The sequence below is a fragment of the Hydra viridissima genome, unplaced genomic scaffold, assembly GCF_058129835.1.
Source record: "Hydra viridissima isolate aposymbiotic clone 2 unplaced genomic scaffold, HvirCarnegie_v1 scaffold_11, whole genome shotgun sequence".
Classification (NCBI taxonomy): Eukaryota; Metazoa; Cnidaria; class Hydrozoa; order Anthoathecata; family Hydridae; genus Hydra; species Hydra viridissima.
The window spans coordinates 1,440,709-1,455,000 of NW_028324310.1; the positions used below are offsets into that span (position 1 = coordinate 1,440,709).

The window sequence follows — 14,292 nt, forward strand, 5'->3', positions numbered from 1 at the left end:
GAGAAATTTGAACAGATTTTATTATTTTTAAGAAAACTCGCTCTGGCAACTGTAAATGACTTATTGTTTTACTATAATTTAACCCATCAACGATAAACCTGAATGTCAAGAAGCACAAGACAAATATGTCATCAGTGTTATTCAATATGATTTTGTAATTAAAGGGTGTAGTAGCAATATTTTAGCTTTTTCTAACTACTAGACTTACAAAACTTTACAGTTGATATTGATAACAAATGCGACGATTAATATCATTCCCATCTGAGAATACTTTTGATCATTGATGGACAGCTCTTTAAACAACTTGGAAGCTTTTTTTTTATCGTTCAATTCTGAGAGCTTTAAGTCTTTCTTCCCAAGAGTCTCCCCAAGAGTCACTCTCATGGTCCTTCTCTCAACTTCGAGTTGTGTTATTTTAGTTTAATATTAAACTACTGATATTTACAATATATTGTATTGAATATAAGATACTTAATAAATCATAATTTTTTATCATCAATGATGAAGAACTCTCATGACATTGCATGGCCAAATATCTGAATTGTGAAATTCTTTCTAAATGGCCTTTATATTTTCGACCAAAATATTGCTGCCGCATCTGTGTTAGTTTTGTACTTTATGTACTTTTTTTTTATTTTCTCTACTTCTTATAATTTACGCATTAATTTCTATTACTTCTTTTTTTTTTCTTTTCCTCTACTTATCATTTTCTCTTTAATTCTTTTAAATATTTTTTTACTTTAATTTTCTTTTACTATTTTTAAGGTACTATCAATATAGCTTATCCTTTTTGGGCAACCAGCCTTTAGCCCCACGACTGTTATTCTGATGTTAATCTGATTGCAAAAATTAATTTTTTTAATGTGATTTTAGAACTTAATTTGATTTCACTTGGTACGGTATCAAAGTTTTCTTTGAAGAAGTTCTCACAAAAACTTAAATAACATAATATTAAATAAACTTCTTAAACAAATATAAAAGAAGCAGCCTACGTGTTTCCATTTTTGTTCCTGAGTTGACAGAATAAAGAAAGAATCCATAAATCTCTTCTACAACCCTTTTTTGGAAAATTAATGAAATCATACCCTTTAAAACTATTTTTTTTAGCCAAAAGAAAAATAACAAAAATGACAAAATAAGACTTAGAGAAATAATGTAAGAAATTTCTTAACGGATAATCCCGCTTTTAAATATAGAAAAAAGAAAAAAAAAAAAAATTTTCAATAATGTAATATATAGATAGCGTAATAACCAAACTTACAAAAACAAAAGTGATACAAAAATAAATTTTGTATTGGACTATAATTGTTGCATTAAACCCCAAATACGCTCTAAAATAAACAGAATGTAGTATTTGCGCCACCCGTGTTTAACCAAAAATGAATAAAAAAGGCAAAATGAAACTGTGCTACCATATTTAGAACAGTTTTACATGTATTTTAAATAGAACAGATTTGTTTTTAAAATTTTAGGTCTTGGGACCTGAACGCTGAATTTGACAATAGGATAGAGGGAATTGTTCAGAAAGATTAATTAGCTGGTTTTATTTTTTTACTGATTTTTTCCTTGACTAGTTAAATTTCTTTTCCACTTAAAACATACATACCAAACTACAGCAGTTCACGTCATAGATAACAAACTACAGCAATTCCAGCGTGACAAACTTTACTTTTGGGAAACAATCTTAAATTATTCAATTGAAAGGATCGTTGGAATTTTGTGCTGTGCCATCAAGACTTTTTTGAAATTTAGTCTAGTATACAATCAATAACAGAATATCAGGATATGGCTCGTAGATGTAATGACATTACTTTTTCGCTGTTGATTTTCCACCAACTACTTGTTGGCCGATGTGGGTGGTACCAATTGTTAACTTTCGAAGGTGCGACATGAAAACGTGGAGAGAACGCTGCTGATTTTCAAATAAATAACCAATATTCTATTTTATTTTCAGGCAAACGAAGTTTTCTAATCTATCAATTTTTACATCTATCTCCCACTGGGTATTAGCAGTAGAATATATTTTACCAAGATTCTTACTTAAAGAGCATCTCCTGCATATTCATTTATCACCTCAACATTTGGAGTACTCATAATGGACAGTTTTTCCACTGTCCATTATGAGTACTCCAAATATACCATTCAATGAGGAAAACCACTAAGGCTGCCACGTGCCGTCTTATGTTACACCAATATTCAAAATCTCATCATCATTTTGAAAGTGCTGTCTTAAATCGCCGACAGAATCAGCTATTGCTTCCTATCAGAATCTCTCTGTAATGTTAGCTATTTTCAAAAGTTTATCCCAGATTTTTTGCATCATTTGTTTTCGCATACTCAGGAAAATCATACATCTTTCAATTCCAGAATGTTATATTCCAAGAGTTTTCATTATATGTTATATTCTCGTATTTAATAATAGATTTATACTTTGAACAAAGAAATGAAAGTTCACAAGGAAGTGTTCGCTTTTTGCTTTTAATTTCGATTATTGTTTAAGTTGTTTGAAACCAATTTGGGCAGCTCAAAACTCTAATAACGTCAGACAAAATAATTTTCAATTAGTTTATATACTCCCACATCATTGCTTTTGATATGAGCATACTTTTATGGTGTTGAGCTGAAAAACGCTTCAAGCTTGTGAAAGTAAGAGCTAGGCGAATCGAAAATGTCGGTGGACACATAAAGATAGAGGATTTACTAAATTTACAACTTCTCTGCCTCGTAGCACCTTCCGATCAAATCTCTTTCATTTTTCTCCTCATTTAGTTCATACTTTAACTCTATACAGGTATATGGAGTTAAAGTATGCTTAAAAAAAGACTTAAAACTTTTAACAGCAAAATGAAATAAATATTGAGCTGAAATTCAACAAAAATAAACTTTTCCTTTTCAAAGTAAAAAAAGGTTTTATAAGGGTTTTTTGCTACACAACTCATTTTTTTAGGAATGGGACTAGCACAACTTTGGTAGCTAAATATTTTTTAGGAATGGGACTAGCACAACTTTGAGAGCTAAATATTTTTTAGGCATTATCACAATAGTTATTAAATTTAAAACAGGTTAGAAAAAATAGATACTGTTTTTTTTATTCAAAGATTAGTAAGTTTAGCAGAGTTTAGATTTAACTAACGCAAAATGTTTTATCCAGTACGAGATTTACATAAAATTTATTGCGCGATAATTAAAATTATTTTGAGAAAATTTATCCATCCGACAGATAATACGACTTTCAAACCGGCCTTCTATTTTGATTTTGATTTCAGCAGGATAATTAAGGTGTAATTAAGTAGGACATGCCCTTTAAAATTGCTTTCACCACAAAGATAATTTTCCGTTGTTCAATTTAGGTCTAAAAAATATAGGGTAACTCTGTAATTCGGACAATGCAGGTTTTAATTGGAAACTCACCGTGTCACTGCCAATAGAACTAATTTAGTAAATTGACATGTTTTAGTAATTTAGGTGTTGGATTGAAAGTGGAAATTAATTCTATCTGTTTTCTGCATGGTATTGTAAGTTTATCAAAATGAAATTCTTATTTGTATTTTTGTTTAAATATTCGGTCATACCATATTTCTTTTGTAAAGCAAAACAAGTTGAATATTTTCAGTACATCTATATATATTCGTCTGCTTTTGTAATGAGCAATAAAGGGCGAGACTTCCAGTTATACTAATAATAAGCTTGATAAGAAACTCATCTAACCGCATTTAATAAGGACACCTATACGTGAAAGTAACTTGGAAACTCTCTAATTAGCAAAAACACTGATTAAAAGTAACATGTAGACAAACAGTGGTCTTATAGCCAAGATGAATAACGTTGACATTATAAGCAAATAATTTAATTTATTGTCCTTTTTGTTTCAACGATTCGGGCCCAGAAATTTTTAACTAGATGCCTATAGAAAAGTCTTGATTTACAAAACAATACTTCTGTGATTATATTTTAGTTCTGCTTCTGTAAAAACTACTAGAGTAAATATTGATTAATCGCTTGTGCCCGAATTACAATATCAGCTCAAGAGCCTAATTAACAAGCAATCTTATTTGGGTTAATATGGAAATGGGTTATTTTGAAATTAAACTGTGATTCTAAACACTGTTTTATAACTTATTTCAACAAAGTTGATAAAAAGTGGTAGTTTTTAAATCAATAGTAAAAGCAAATAATTTTGTCAGATCTACAAGTTAAGAAATTAAGAGAAGCGTTTCTTTTAAACATTTTACTTATCTATATAAACATTGAAGAAAATTGCATACAAATGAACATGTTTTCAAACGAATGTTTGCATGCTTTCTGCCGAGTGTTAAATCTTCTTCGCGTTGCGCAATGTGCTGTAATTCTCTTTTCTACTTAAGTAACATCTTGAAGGATATAGCTTCGTATCAAGTCACGTCAGTGCAACTTGTGTTAATACTATTCTTTGATGATTCCAAAACAAAGCCTGATGGTTTAAAAATAAAACATTCAAATGATAGAAAAACATGACTCTCCATTAAATGGAAGAAGTTTTGTTTGTCATTTTAACTGTTTGTTAAAAACTTATAATTGTTTGTATGTCTTCTATCAAGACATCTTTTCCTTTTGCTTCGTCTAATTTTCTTGTTGCATACGTCTGCTATCAGATGCCGCCATTCTCTACGAACTTCACGGCTTAGAGGAACATTTAATATAAATAAAAAGAAGCCCTGCAAGCTGTTAAATACGACGAAAAGTATTTGGAACGTGTACCCTTTGTCGCCTAAAATTGTTAGTATTGAACACTTTAGTAATTTAAATAACAAGACCAAAAATAGAAGAAACTTTTTGTTAAAAGTGTAAAGTTTTAATAACCTACCAAACGCAAATAATCCAAATACCCAGGTCAAACCAAGTAAGGTACTACATCCAAATGCAATACGACACGAACGAATGATGCGATTGTATTCTTCCTTTTGCGCTAAACGTTTACTGATATAACCCATAACCAATATAAGAATTGAAATATTCATTAACAAGATTACAGCAACAGGAGTCAATAAACCAAAATAAAAGTAGCCTCCTCGGATAATACAGCTAAAATTCAGGATTTCGATTACCAACTTAAACAAATATATTTTAAAAAAAAGAAGAGCATTGTTCTAAAAACTACCATAAATGCAAACTTACAACTCACTATTGATATAGGAACTGTTGGCAACACTAGCAGTTACTAAAACAACAACTAATGGACATCCTGAAAAAAAAAATCAAATAAATAGAAATAGAAGCAATAGCAAACGCTTCCAAAAAAAAAAAAGAATAAAAGAAAAAAACAACATACCCCAAGCAAATAACGAAGATATAACCATAAACTTTACCGGATCATCTTTTCTAAAAATTTTCACAAAGTCGCGGTACAAACTTACTCCCTCAATAGCTGCCCAACAAAAGGTTGTCAAGACAAAATAATGCAGTGTTCCTGCAACAATGCGGCAAGAGTACGGAGATGAGGAGCCACGTTTAGCTCCAGCAAGGAATATCACAAGCAAAAAAAATATTGATGTGCACTGGCAAATGAGAATTTTCATTGGAAACTTTTGTCGTAGTTTTCTTTAAAAAAAGGGATTTTAAAGGCTTTTAGTTTTTGCATGATTGATATTGAATTAAAATGTCATATTATTATAAGATTTATCACATTTAGTTACAAAGTGTCATAGAAAATCAAATACTTTCATAGAAACTATCGTTATATGGCTTATTTAGGCACAAAACAAAAAATTTCTTCTGACGCAAAATATAATCAAAGATTAAAATGATATTACCTTATACATCATCTGTTGCCAAAGTTCTATTAAGCTATTTGTTTATTAAGTATTTTACGACAAATTTAAACTATTCTATTAGACAATTACTATTTGGAAGATACTAACTTGAATAGTATCAGATTCAACAGTAATAACGTTAACCCCACTAATGAAATTGTGCATCCGATCTGAGACAGCCATTGAAGTTCTTTAGGATTTGAATGACTTTGTGATACATCCAGGATAAGTGCAAAGTTTGTGAGATGATCACATTCACAATGAACTTCAGTATCGCTTTCTTTCAGTTTGCGGCAACCAATGTTTGACCAACTGTCTATGTTTTAAAATAAAATAAAACTATTTTAAAATGCAAAATAAATCACTTCTTTCTGTTTCTCACAGCAACATTTTTATCATCTATTATACCAATCCTAATTTCGTTTTACTGCGTCCTTCTACATTGCTATAATATATTCCTGTAATTTTGAATGCTAATTAAAACAATTAAACTTACCTAACTTGACGCTCCAAAAATAGCAATCAAACATTCCATTTAAATTATTTGGATTAATCTTTTTAAATTTTATGGATATTGGATTTGTTAGACTTTCAATTGATTGATTCAAAACACTGGCAGAAAGAACGGTGCTGATAGCAACTCCAACTTTAATAGTATTTGATGACTGCTTTGAATCTTTCATAAACAGTTTTTCATTTGTGGTGAAAAAATGAGGATTCATATAGAGAAAGGAATAAATATTATTGGTGGTATTAACAAGCGCACTGCCAGGAATAAAAATAGAAGCAAGTTCTTCAAAGTCTATAAAATAAAAAATAATCTTTCACTTAGTATCTCTTAATCGATTATATTTATATAACGATTTTTATTTACGATTTTTATTTATATAACGATTTTTAACGATTATTATTTACGATTTTTATTTATATAACGATTTTTATTTATATAATCGATTTTTATTTATATAACGATTTTTATCTCTCAATCGATTTTTATATACATAACGATTTTTATCTCATAATCGATTTTTATTTGTATAACGATTTTTATCTCTTAATCGATTTTTATTTATCATAACGCTTTAAAAGAAGTTTTGTCTCTCAGAATAAACCAGTGATAAAAACTTGCACTTTAGTTGGGTTTTGATATAAAAAGCAAGGTTATCAAGCAAAAATTTAAGTTTTCCTAGTTAAGAGAGTTCAATACTTACTCGAAAGCATTCTTTATTTACTATACTATATATAAAACATCTCGCCTTTTTTCAATTTTATTCCCTTTTTAGAACTTCAAAAAAACGTTGTTTGTTGCTGGAAGTATAAATTAGTTGCCAACTTTATTACAAGTACTTATTGTAGAATGCAACTTTGAAAAGCTTAAAAGTTTTTGAAATCTATTTGATATAAAAACTGTTTTCTTCTTCATAATCTTCACATGCAAAACATCTTGCCTTTTTGTAATTTTATTATCTTTTTACAACTTTACAAAACGTTTGTAATTTGTTCTTAAATCCAATACTGCTACCTAAAAACCTTTTTTATCAAGAATTCATTTCCTTGTTTTCCATTTTTTTCTCGAAGAATTCGATATTAAAATGATTTCAGCACAAAAAACCTCCGAGCATCAAATATTTTGATCAGCTTTTAATTTTTCCAATTAAATATTTTAGAGATTCCGTGTCATTACAAATTCTGGTTGCTTAGTCTAGTTCTATTTTACTTTGAAAACCAGGTTAGTCACGTGACTTATTTTTATAGCTGCAACGCCCCAGCATTTAAAGAACTTTATTTGTAAATTTTTAACTTAAAAGTTTAAATTAATTGCCAACAACAAAAGCTGCATTTTTTTTTCTGCAAGAAAATGTTTTCATATTCTTAAAATATGAATCTCTTAACCAATAAATATGATAAAATATTTATACAATAAGCAATAATTATTTAAGTTGTTAAAGCAATATGCACAAGTCTAAATAATAGCTAATTGTATTCTAAATTAAGAAGATGTTACGAGTATAAGCTAGATTTACAAATTCCAAGTACGCAATTTAGAAAAACTTACAAGTTTCTGGTGATTTGTTTGATATGGCAACTTTGTTTTCTTTTTCAGCAACTTTGTATGCAGTAATATACACATTTTCACTTTTTACAGTGCCCACACTTAATGCAATGTTGTTTTTTGAAACATCATATTCCATTTTACTATGCTCCTTAAGCTCTTCAGCCATCGAACTTGCTAAAGAATCAAGACTTGATAAAAGTTTTCTAGAGGAATTGTTATCAGCTTGACCTTCAGAAAGAAGGGAGATGTTAACTTCTAGAATTTTATCAACCAAATTTAAAATCCCAACCGAAATCTATGGCAGCAAAAAGAAAAGACTAAAGTAAAGAACTGTAACAAATTAGTATGCTTTTAACTCTTTTAAGAATAAAAGAGATTTTTTAGTTTAAAAATAACTATTTATAAAAAATAGTGCATAAAGTTTGTATAGTTAAAACGTTCAGTATTTAATTATTTGATGGAAGATTCGGGAATAAAAGTTTTGCATTGCCAAAGCTTTCAGCCAATTGACCGATATTTGAAATTGATAAACTCTTATGATAAATTCTTATGATAAATTTTAAAATTATGCACTAAAATTTAGTAAAGCACTGTTAAAATATGAACTATTTTAAAATTTTGAAAGTTATATTTACTTTGTGAGCCTAGAAACTAGCGCAAACAGTTGAAATAGATAATCAAATTCTGCACCTTGGAGATTCTCTATGTAATTAATCAGAAAAAAGTTAAAAAAAAATAGAAATCTTATACTCTATCTTATGACAAAAATGTACTCCTCTTGTTATGATGCTTTTGTAGTTTAAAAGTTTTATTAAATAAAAATTTTTATGTATGGTGCACTTTACAAACCAAAGGAGCTGAATGGATGTGACTCTTTTCGCAACAGTTTCACAATATCTAATTTTATAATTTTGAGATTTAAGTATTTTTCTAAAAAGGTTGTATTTAAATTTTTTGTGTGGTCTCTCGGCAACTGACATAAATTTGAATTCACTAAGCGAATTGCTGATTTTGCATTATATTTACAAAACCCTTTTCTTTATTCCATTTTTTCTTAATTTCAACTGATAGATCGAGGCTCCTTATATTGTTGAAAAGTAAATCTAGTTAAGATAGAGCGGCTTCGGTAAGTTTTGAAAACATAACTTGATAAAAAGAAGAACTTTTGAAGAAAAACTTCTAAAACTTTATTTTTGTTTAATATTTATTAAGTCATTTTCACCCAATATGAACTAATAACTTAACCATAATTTTACCAATGATAACCAATATTTAACACCAAGATAATCAAACAACTAAACTTTTAACTGCAAAAAATATTATCAAAATCTGCGAAATGGTTTTTTCAGTTATCAACAATCAATCGGCACTGAATTTCATTATGTTCAACTGATAAAAATGTAATAATACCAATTATACACATTAATATACATTAAATATTATTATACTTAATTTAAATATTATTTGTCATAAACATTTATCAAACCACGCGATGACGTTAAGTATTTATACAGTAATTAATATATGGTACGAAGTTGGCAATTATTATCTTATTTTTAGTTACGAATAATTGTCAACTATGTCAGATTTAGTATAAATAACGCTGTTTTCTTAATAAAAATATATATGAACAAGTTACAAAAAAGGCGTTGAGTCGATCTTCCATAGTCAGCTAAAAACAAAGAAATATTCACAACACAAAGTGGCGACCCTGCCAGTACAACTGGAATCTACGGAACACTCTTCAAGCTATCAACTGACGTAAGGAATCAAAGATTACAATAGAATTTAAAATGCCTCCGTAGCAGCGCGAAGATCCAATCGCTACACTATCAAGGAAATTGGAACTAACATTAACAAAAGTTGAGCGACTTGGTCTGGAAGTACGCATATCATTGAACAATACAACGATACACACACACTAGATAGATTAGAACCAACCATCAAAGCAAAACTGTCGGAGACTTTTAATTTCATCCAAAACATAGAAGAATTAAAAAGAGCTTCTGACCTCGCTGGAACAATACTGCATAGAAAGAGAAATTACGAAAAAGAAGAAATAAATGAACAAAAACAAGAAACAACTCAAAGCATGCACAGCGCACACACAAATGATTGTAAAGCAAAGCTTCCCAGACTACAAATTTCAAAAATTGATGGGACTGTTCTGGATTGGGTGGGGTTCTGGGAATAATTCAGCACAGAAATCGACAAGAGAAGCTATTCTCCAGTAACTAAATTATCATACATACATGAACTACTAGCAAACACTCCAAAAGAGGAAATTGCTGGACTCCCTTTTAATGCAAATGGTTATGAAAAAGCGAAAATGATTCTAAATCAAAAATATGGAATCACTTCTGAAATTATACGCCAGCATGGTCGTGATATCATGGATCTTCCCTACATAAAAAATACCGACGTAGATCAAATATATCATTTTTACAGAAAGTTTAATGTAAGCAAAAACTAGTTGAAAACTTTAAACAAATTGGAAACAGCAGAAATACTGGTACGTGAAACTCTCGACAAACTGGGCCCTGTTAAAGCTGATATTACTCGAACAGATCCAAAATGGCAGGAATGGGGCTTTGAACAGCTAATTGAAGCTCTACGTGAATATATCTTACGAAATCCAGAATCATCTATTGGACGAACAAGAAATAATATCAGAAAAGAAAATTCAAAACCCCACAATAATTGGTAGCACAAAAATCAAATGGAAAAACACTTCTAACATAACGAAACTAAAAACATTGGTTGTGTCTACTGCAGTTCGCAAAATCATCGTAGTCACGAATGTACGAAACTTCAATCAACACAGCAAAGGAAACAATATCTTAAAGAAAACCATCGCTGCTTCAACTGCACGTCAAAAAACCACACAGTATTCAACTGTCGTAGCAAACGTTCTTGCTACTATTGTCAAGGAAGGCATCATTCATCTATATGCACTAGGGTTAATAAAGACGAATCAAAAAGGGGTACCCTTATGACTGGATACGAAGGGCAAATTATTCATCCTAAAGTTGTTGTGAACGTTAGCAAATATAAAGTGAGAGCACTCTTGGATACGGGACATGGTAGTTCTTATACTTCATCTACGCCAATCAAGTACCTAAAGTTAGAGCCAAATAATTGGAAATCGAAAAAGATTGAAACTATGACTGGATCAGAACATCAAATCCTTCCGTTGTTCTACACAACTCTATATTCAATAAACGGACGCAACAGCCTTGATATTAAACTCTACAAGCTAGAAAGGAAAGTGCTTACAGTGCTACAAAATCCGAGGATATCCGTCCTAAAAAAGAAATTCAAACACAAGAGGGATTGCATTTTCAAAATGAAGATGACTACGATGATCATAAAATTCATCTTATAATTGGTGCTGGTGATATTGCAAGAATAAAGTTGAAAGGTTTCAGTACTGGAAATGATGGAGAAGCTATTGCAGAAGAAACCATATTTGTTTGGACGGTTATGGGACCAAGACAAAGCACCTCGGAGTGTTTATGTTTTACAAAGTCAACCAACGACTGTTATAAAGAACTATATAGCTTGGATGTTCTTGGTCTAGAAGATCAAAGCGAAGCGAATCAAAATGAAGTATATGAAGAATTTAAAGAACAGCTAATACAAGACTCGACTGTTTCTTATCACACTGGATTACCATGGAAAGTAGAAAATTCAAAACTAGCATTTTATTCAGATGGGAGTATCTCAAGGTTGCATTTTGTACTTAGAAAACTGGAAAAGAAGCCAAATGATCTCATAAAATATAACGCTATTATTCAAAAACAACTCAAGGATGGGATAATTGAGTATGCACCAAGCAAACCAACTGGCAAGAGAATATTCTACATGCCTCATCGAGCAGTAATAAAAGAAGACTCCGAAACAACCAAGCTAAGAATTGTTTTTGACGCGTCAGCTGAAGAGTACGGATCACCCTCACTTAACAACTGTTTACATATTGGTCCTCCATTACAACCCTAACTACTCAATGTTATTTTACAAAACAGATTGCAGCCTGTTTGTCTTACTGGAGATATTAAACAAGCGTTTCTACAAATGAGAGTTGATACTAAAGATCGTGATGTTTTCTGTTTCTATTGGATATCGGACTTGAAAAGTAAAGAAGTAATAACTTTAAGATTTACTCGAATCTCGTTTGGCTGTTCATCTAGTCCCTTTATTCTTGGGGGAGTAGTCAAGCAACATTTATTGACATAAGAAAAACATTATCCGCATAAAAAGAATGAAGATAATCAACAAGGGTATATTTGTTGATGATATAATCACTCGGGAAGTTGACCTGAAATGTGTCGAAAAATTGAAACAAATAGCAATTCATCTGTTCGAAATGGGAGGATTCCAGCTTCACAAGTGGCACTTGAATTTTCCTGCATTGGAAACAAATGATTCAAAAGAGAACAATCATGAAGTTACCATCAATGAACAAAATAAACGTTATTCAAAAATTCTTGTTTTGTTGTGGGACAAAAATGATGACACTTTATTAATGGATTGCAGACCAACTCGCCAAACAAACATCATAACGATAAGAGGAATTTTAGAAAGTTTGGCTAGAGTTTTTGATCCACTTGGTGTGATTTCCCCAATAACTCTAACAGCAAAGCTTATATATCAACAAATTTGTGATTTAAAGTTTGCTTGGGAAAAAACACTTACACCTGAATTAACAAAGGAATGGATGCTTTGGAAATATACGTTACCAGACCTTACACCAATACCAAGAAGTGTAACTGTTTTGAATGATATAATAAAAAAGATTGACATCCATGGATTTGGTGATGCAAGCAAAGATGGCTGCTGCAGTGTAATTTAAGTAGTAGTACATCAAGGAAAAAAAGTAACTCAAGGATTATTTATAGCCAAATCACGCATATTAAAACGAGTTTGTTCTATTCCCAGACTTGAATTGATTTCTGGAAACATGGTAGCTTATGCTCTTACAAACGTTAAATTGGCACTTGAAGGACACCCAGTTATGGAAATATACGACTGGCTTGATAGTTCAGTAGCACTGCATTGGATCCTTAATGACAATCGTAAATGGAAGCAGTTTGTATCAAATCGTGTCAAAGAAATCAATAAACGAAGTTGGCTTATCTGGCGTCACTGTCCGACCAATCAGAACCCAGCTGATACTGAAAGTAGAGGAATTAAAAATGGAAAAAATCCACAAATATGGTTCAACGGTCCAATATGGCTTACCAAAAAGAATGAGTAGCCACCCAATATAGTTTATACACAAATGGATAAAGTAATGAAAGAGGTTAATCCTACAAAAATGCATAACCTTGCCACAGCAGAGAGGTTTATCTACTTTGATGAACTTATGAACAAGTATCAACTACCAAAAGTTATAAGAATAATGGCATGGATCTTAAGAATCATTATCAATCTCAAAAGTAAAAGGAAATGTCGAGGTGTGCTATCAGCTACTGAAAGGAACAACGCAATGCAGAAGCTGATCAAAATTGCTCAAGACGAATTTGAAAAATCCCAACAATGTAAAGAAACTTCAGAAAGATTACGATTACATAGAAATCACGATGGGCTTTTAGTTTGCATGGGTCGTATACAAGGTGAGCACCCAATATTTATACCTCGCAAGCATCCCTTTACAAATTTGGTTATTCAAAGAGCACATGCACATACTCACCAATGGATGGTTGGTCTAATAATGTTCAAGTTTTGTGAGCATTATTGGACAGATACCTTACATAGCCAAGTCAAAACAATTATATACGATTGCAATTGGTGTAAAAGATTCAAGTGCAAAACATTACTAGCTCCATTAACAGCTGATTTGCCAAAGTATCGAAGTAAAAGCAAATACCCCTTTGATACTATTGGTTTAGATTTCGCCGGCCCAATCGAATATACAGTAAGCAAAGAGTATTACAAAATATCATACATTGTACTTTATACTTGTGCAACTTCAAGAACAATCCATTTTGATCTACTAAAAACAATGGAAAATGAAAAATTTCGTCGAAGTATAAAAGAAATGATTGCAAGAAGGGGCACATCTGCACTCATAATAAGCGACAATGCTAAAACATTTGTAAGTACTGCAAGGTGGATCCGACGATTGCAGAAAGATCCGCTGATAAACGATTACTTAGGTGAAATGAATATAAAATGGAAGTTTAATTTAGGAAAAAGCCCATGGTGGGGAGGTTTCTTTGAAAGAATTGTGGGTTTAGTAAAAAGATCATTGCACTAAGTAACTGGAAGGATTCGTCTGACTTTCGGACGACTTAAAGAAGTTTTGAGTGATATTAAAAATACGTTGAATAACCGACCATTAGGATATATCGAGAACGATATATCCTAATGGTCGGTTATTCAACGGTATAATTAAAAGGACATAGCAGTTGGAGAGATTTTCTTGCTTAAAGGAGAAGAAAAGAA

General features: G+C 31.0%; 1 protein-coding gene across 4 annotated transcripts in view; it reads right to left on the minus strand.

Annotated features, from left to right (window-relative positions):
• Positions 1-4,213: 4,213 nt before the first annotated feature.
• LOC149881626 (adhesion G protein-coupled receptor G2-like) overlaps positions 4,214-14,292 on the minus strand; it is a 28,003-nt gene continuing 17,924 nt past the window's right edge. The window contains exons 5-11 of one of the 4 annotated variants that reach the window (XM_090067342.1): positions 7,846-8,140; positions 6,286-6,591; positions 5,898-6,105; positions 5,309-5,577; positions 5,155-5,221; positions 4,844-5,061; positions 4,214-4,450 (exon numbers count right to left, since the gene is read on the minus strand). In XM_090067342.1, the coding sequence (XP_089923468.1) occupies positions 4,392-4,450; positions 4,844-5,061; positions 5,155-5,221; positions 5,309-5,577; positions 5,898-6,105; positions 6,286-6,591; positions 7,846-8,140 (1,422 nt within the window). In that variant the 3' untranslated portion in view covers positions 4,214-4,391. Of the gene's footprint in view, positions 4,451-4,514; positions 4,748-4,843; positions 5,062-5,154; positions 5,222-5,308; positions 5,578-5,897; positions 6,106-6,285; positions 6,592-7,845; positions 8,141-14,292 lie in introns of those variants that run through there. The other 3 variants (XM_090067341.1, XM_090067340.1, XM_090067339.1) reach the window with 3 other exon arrangements.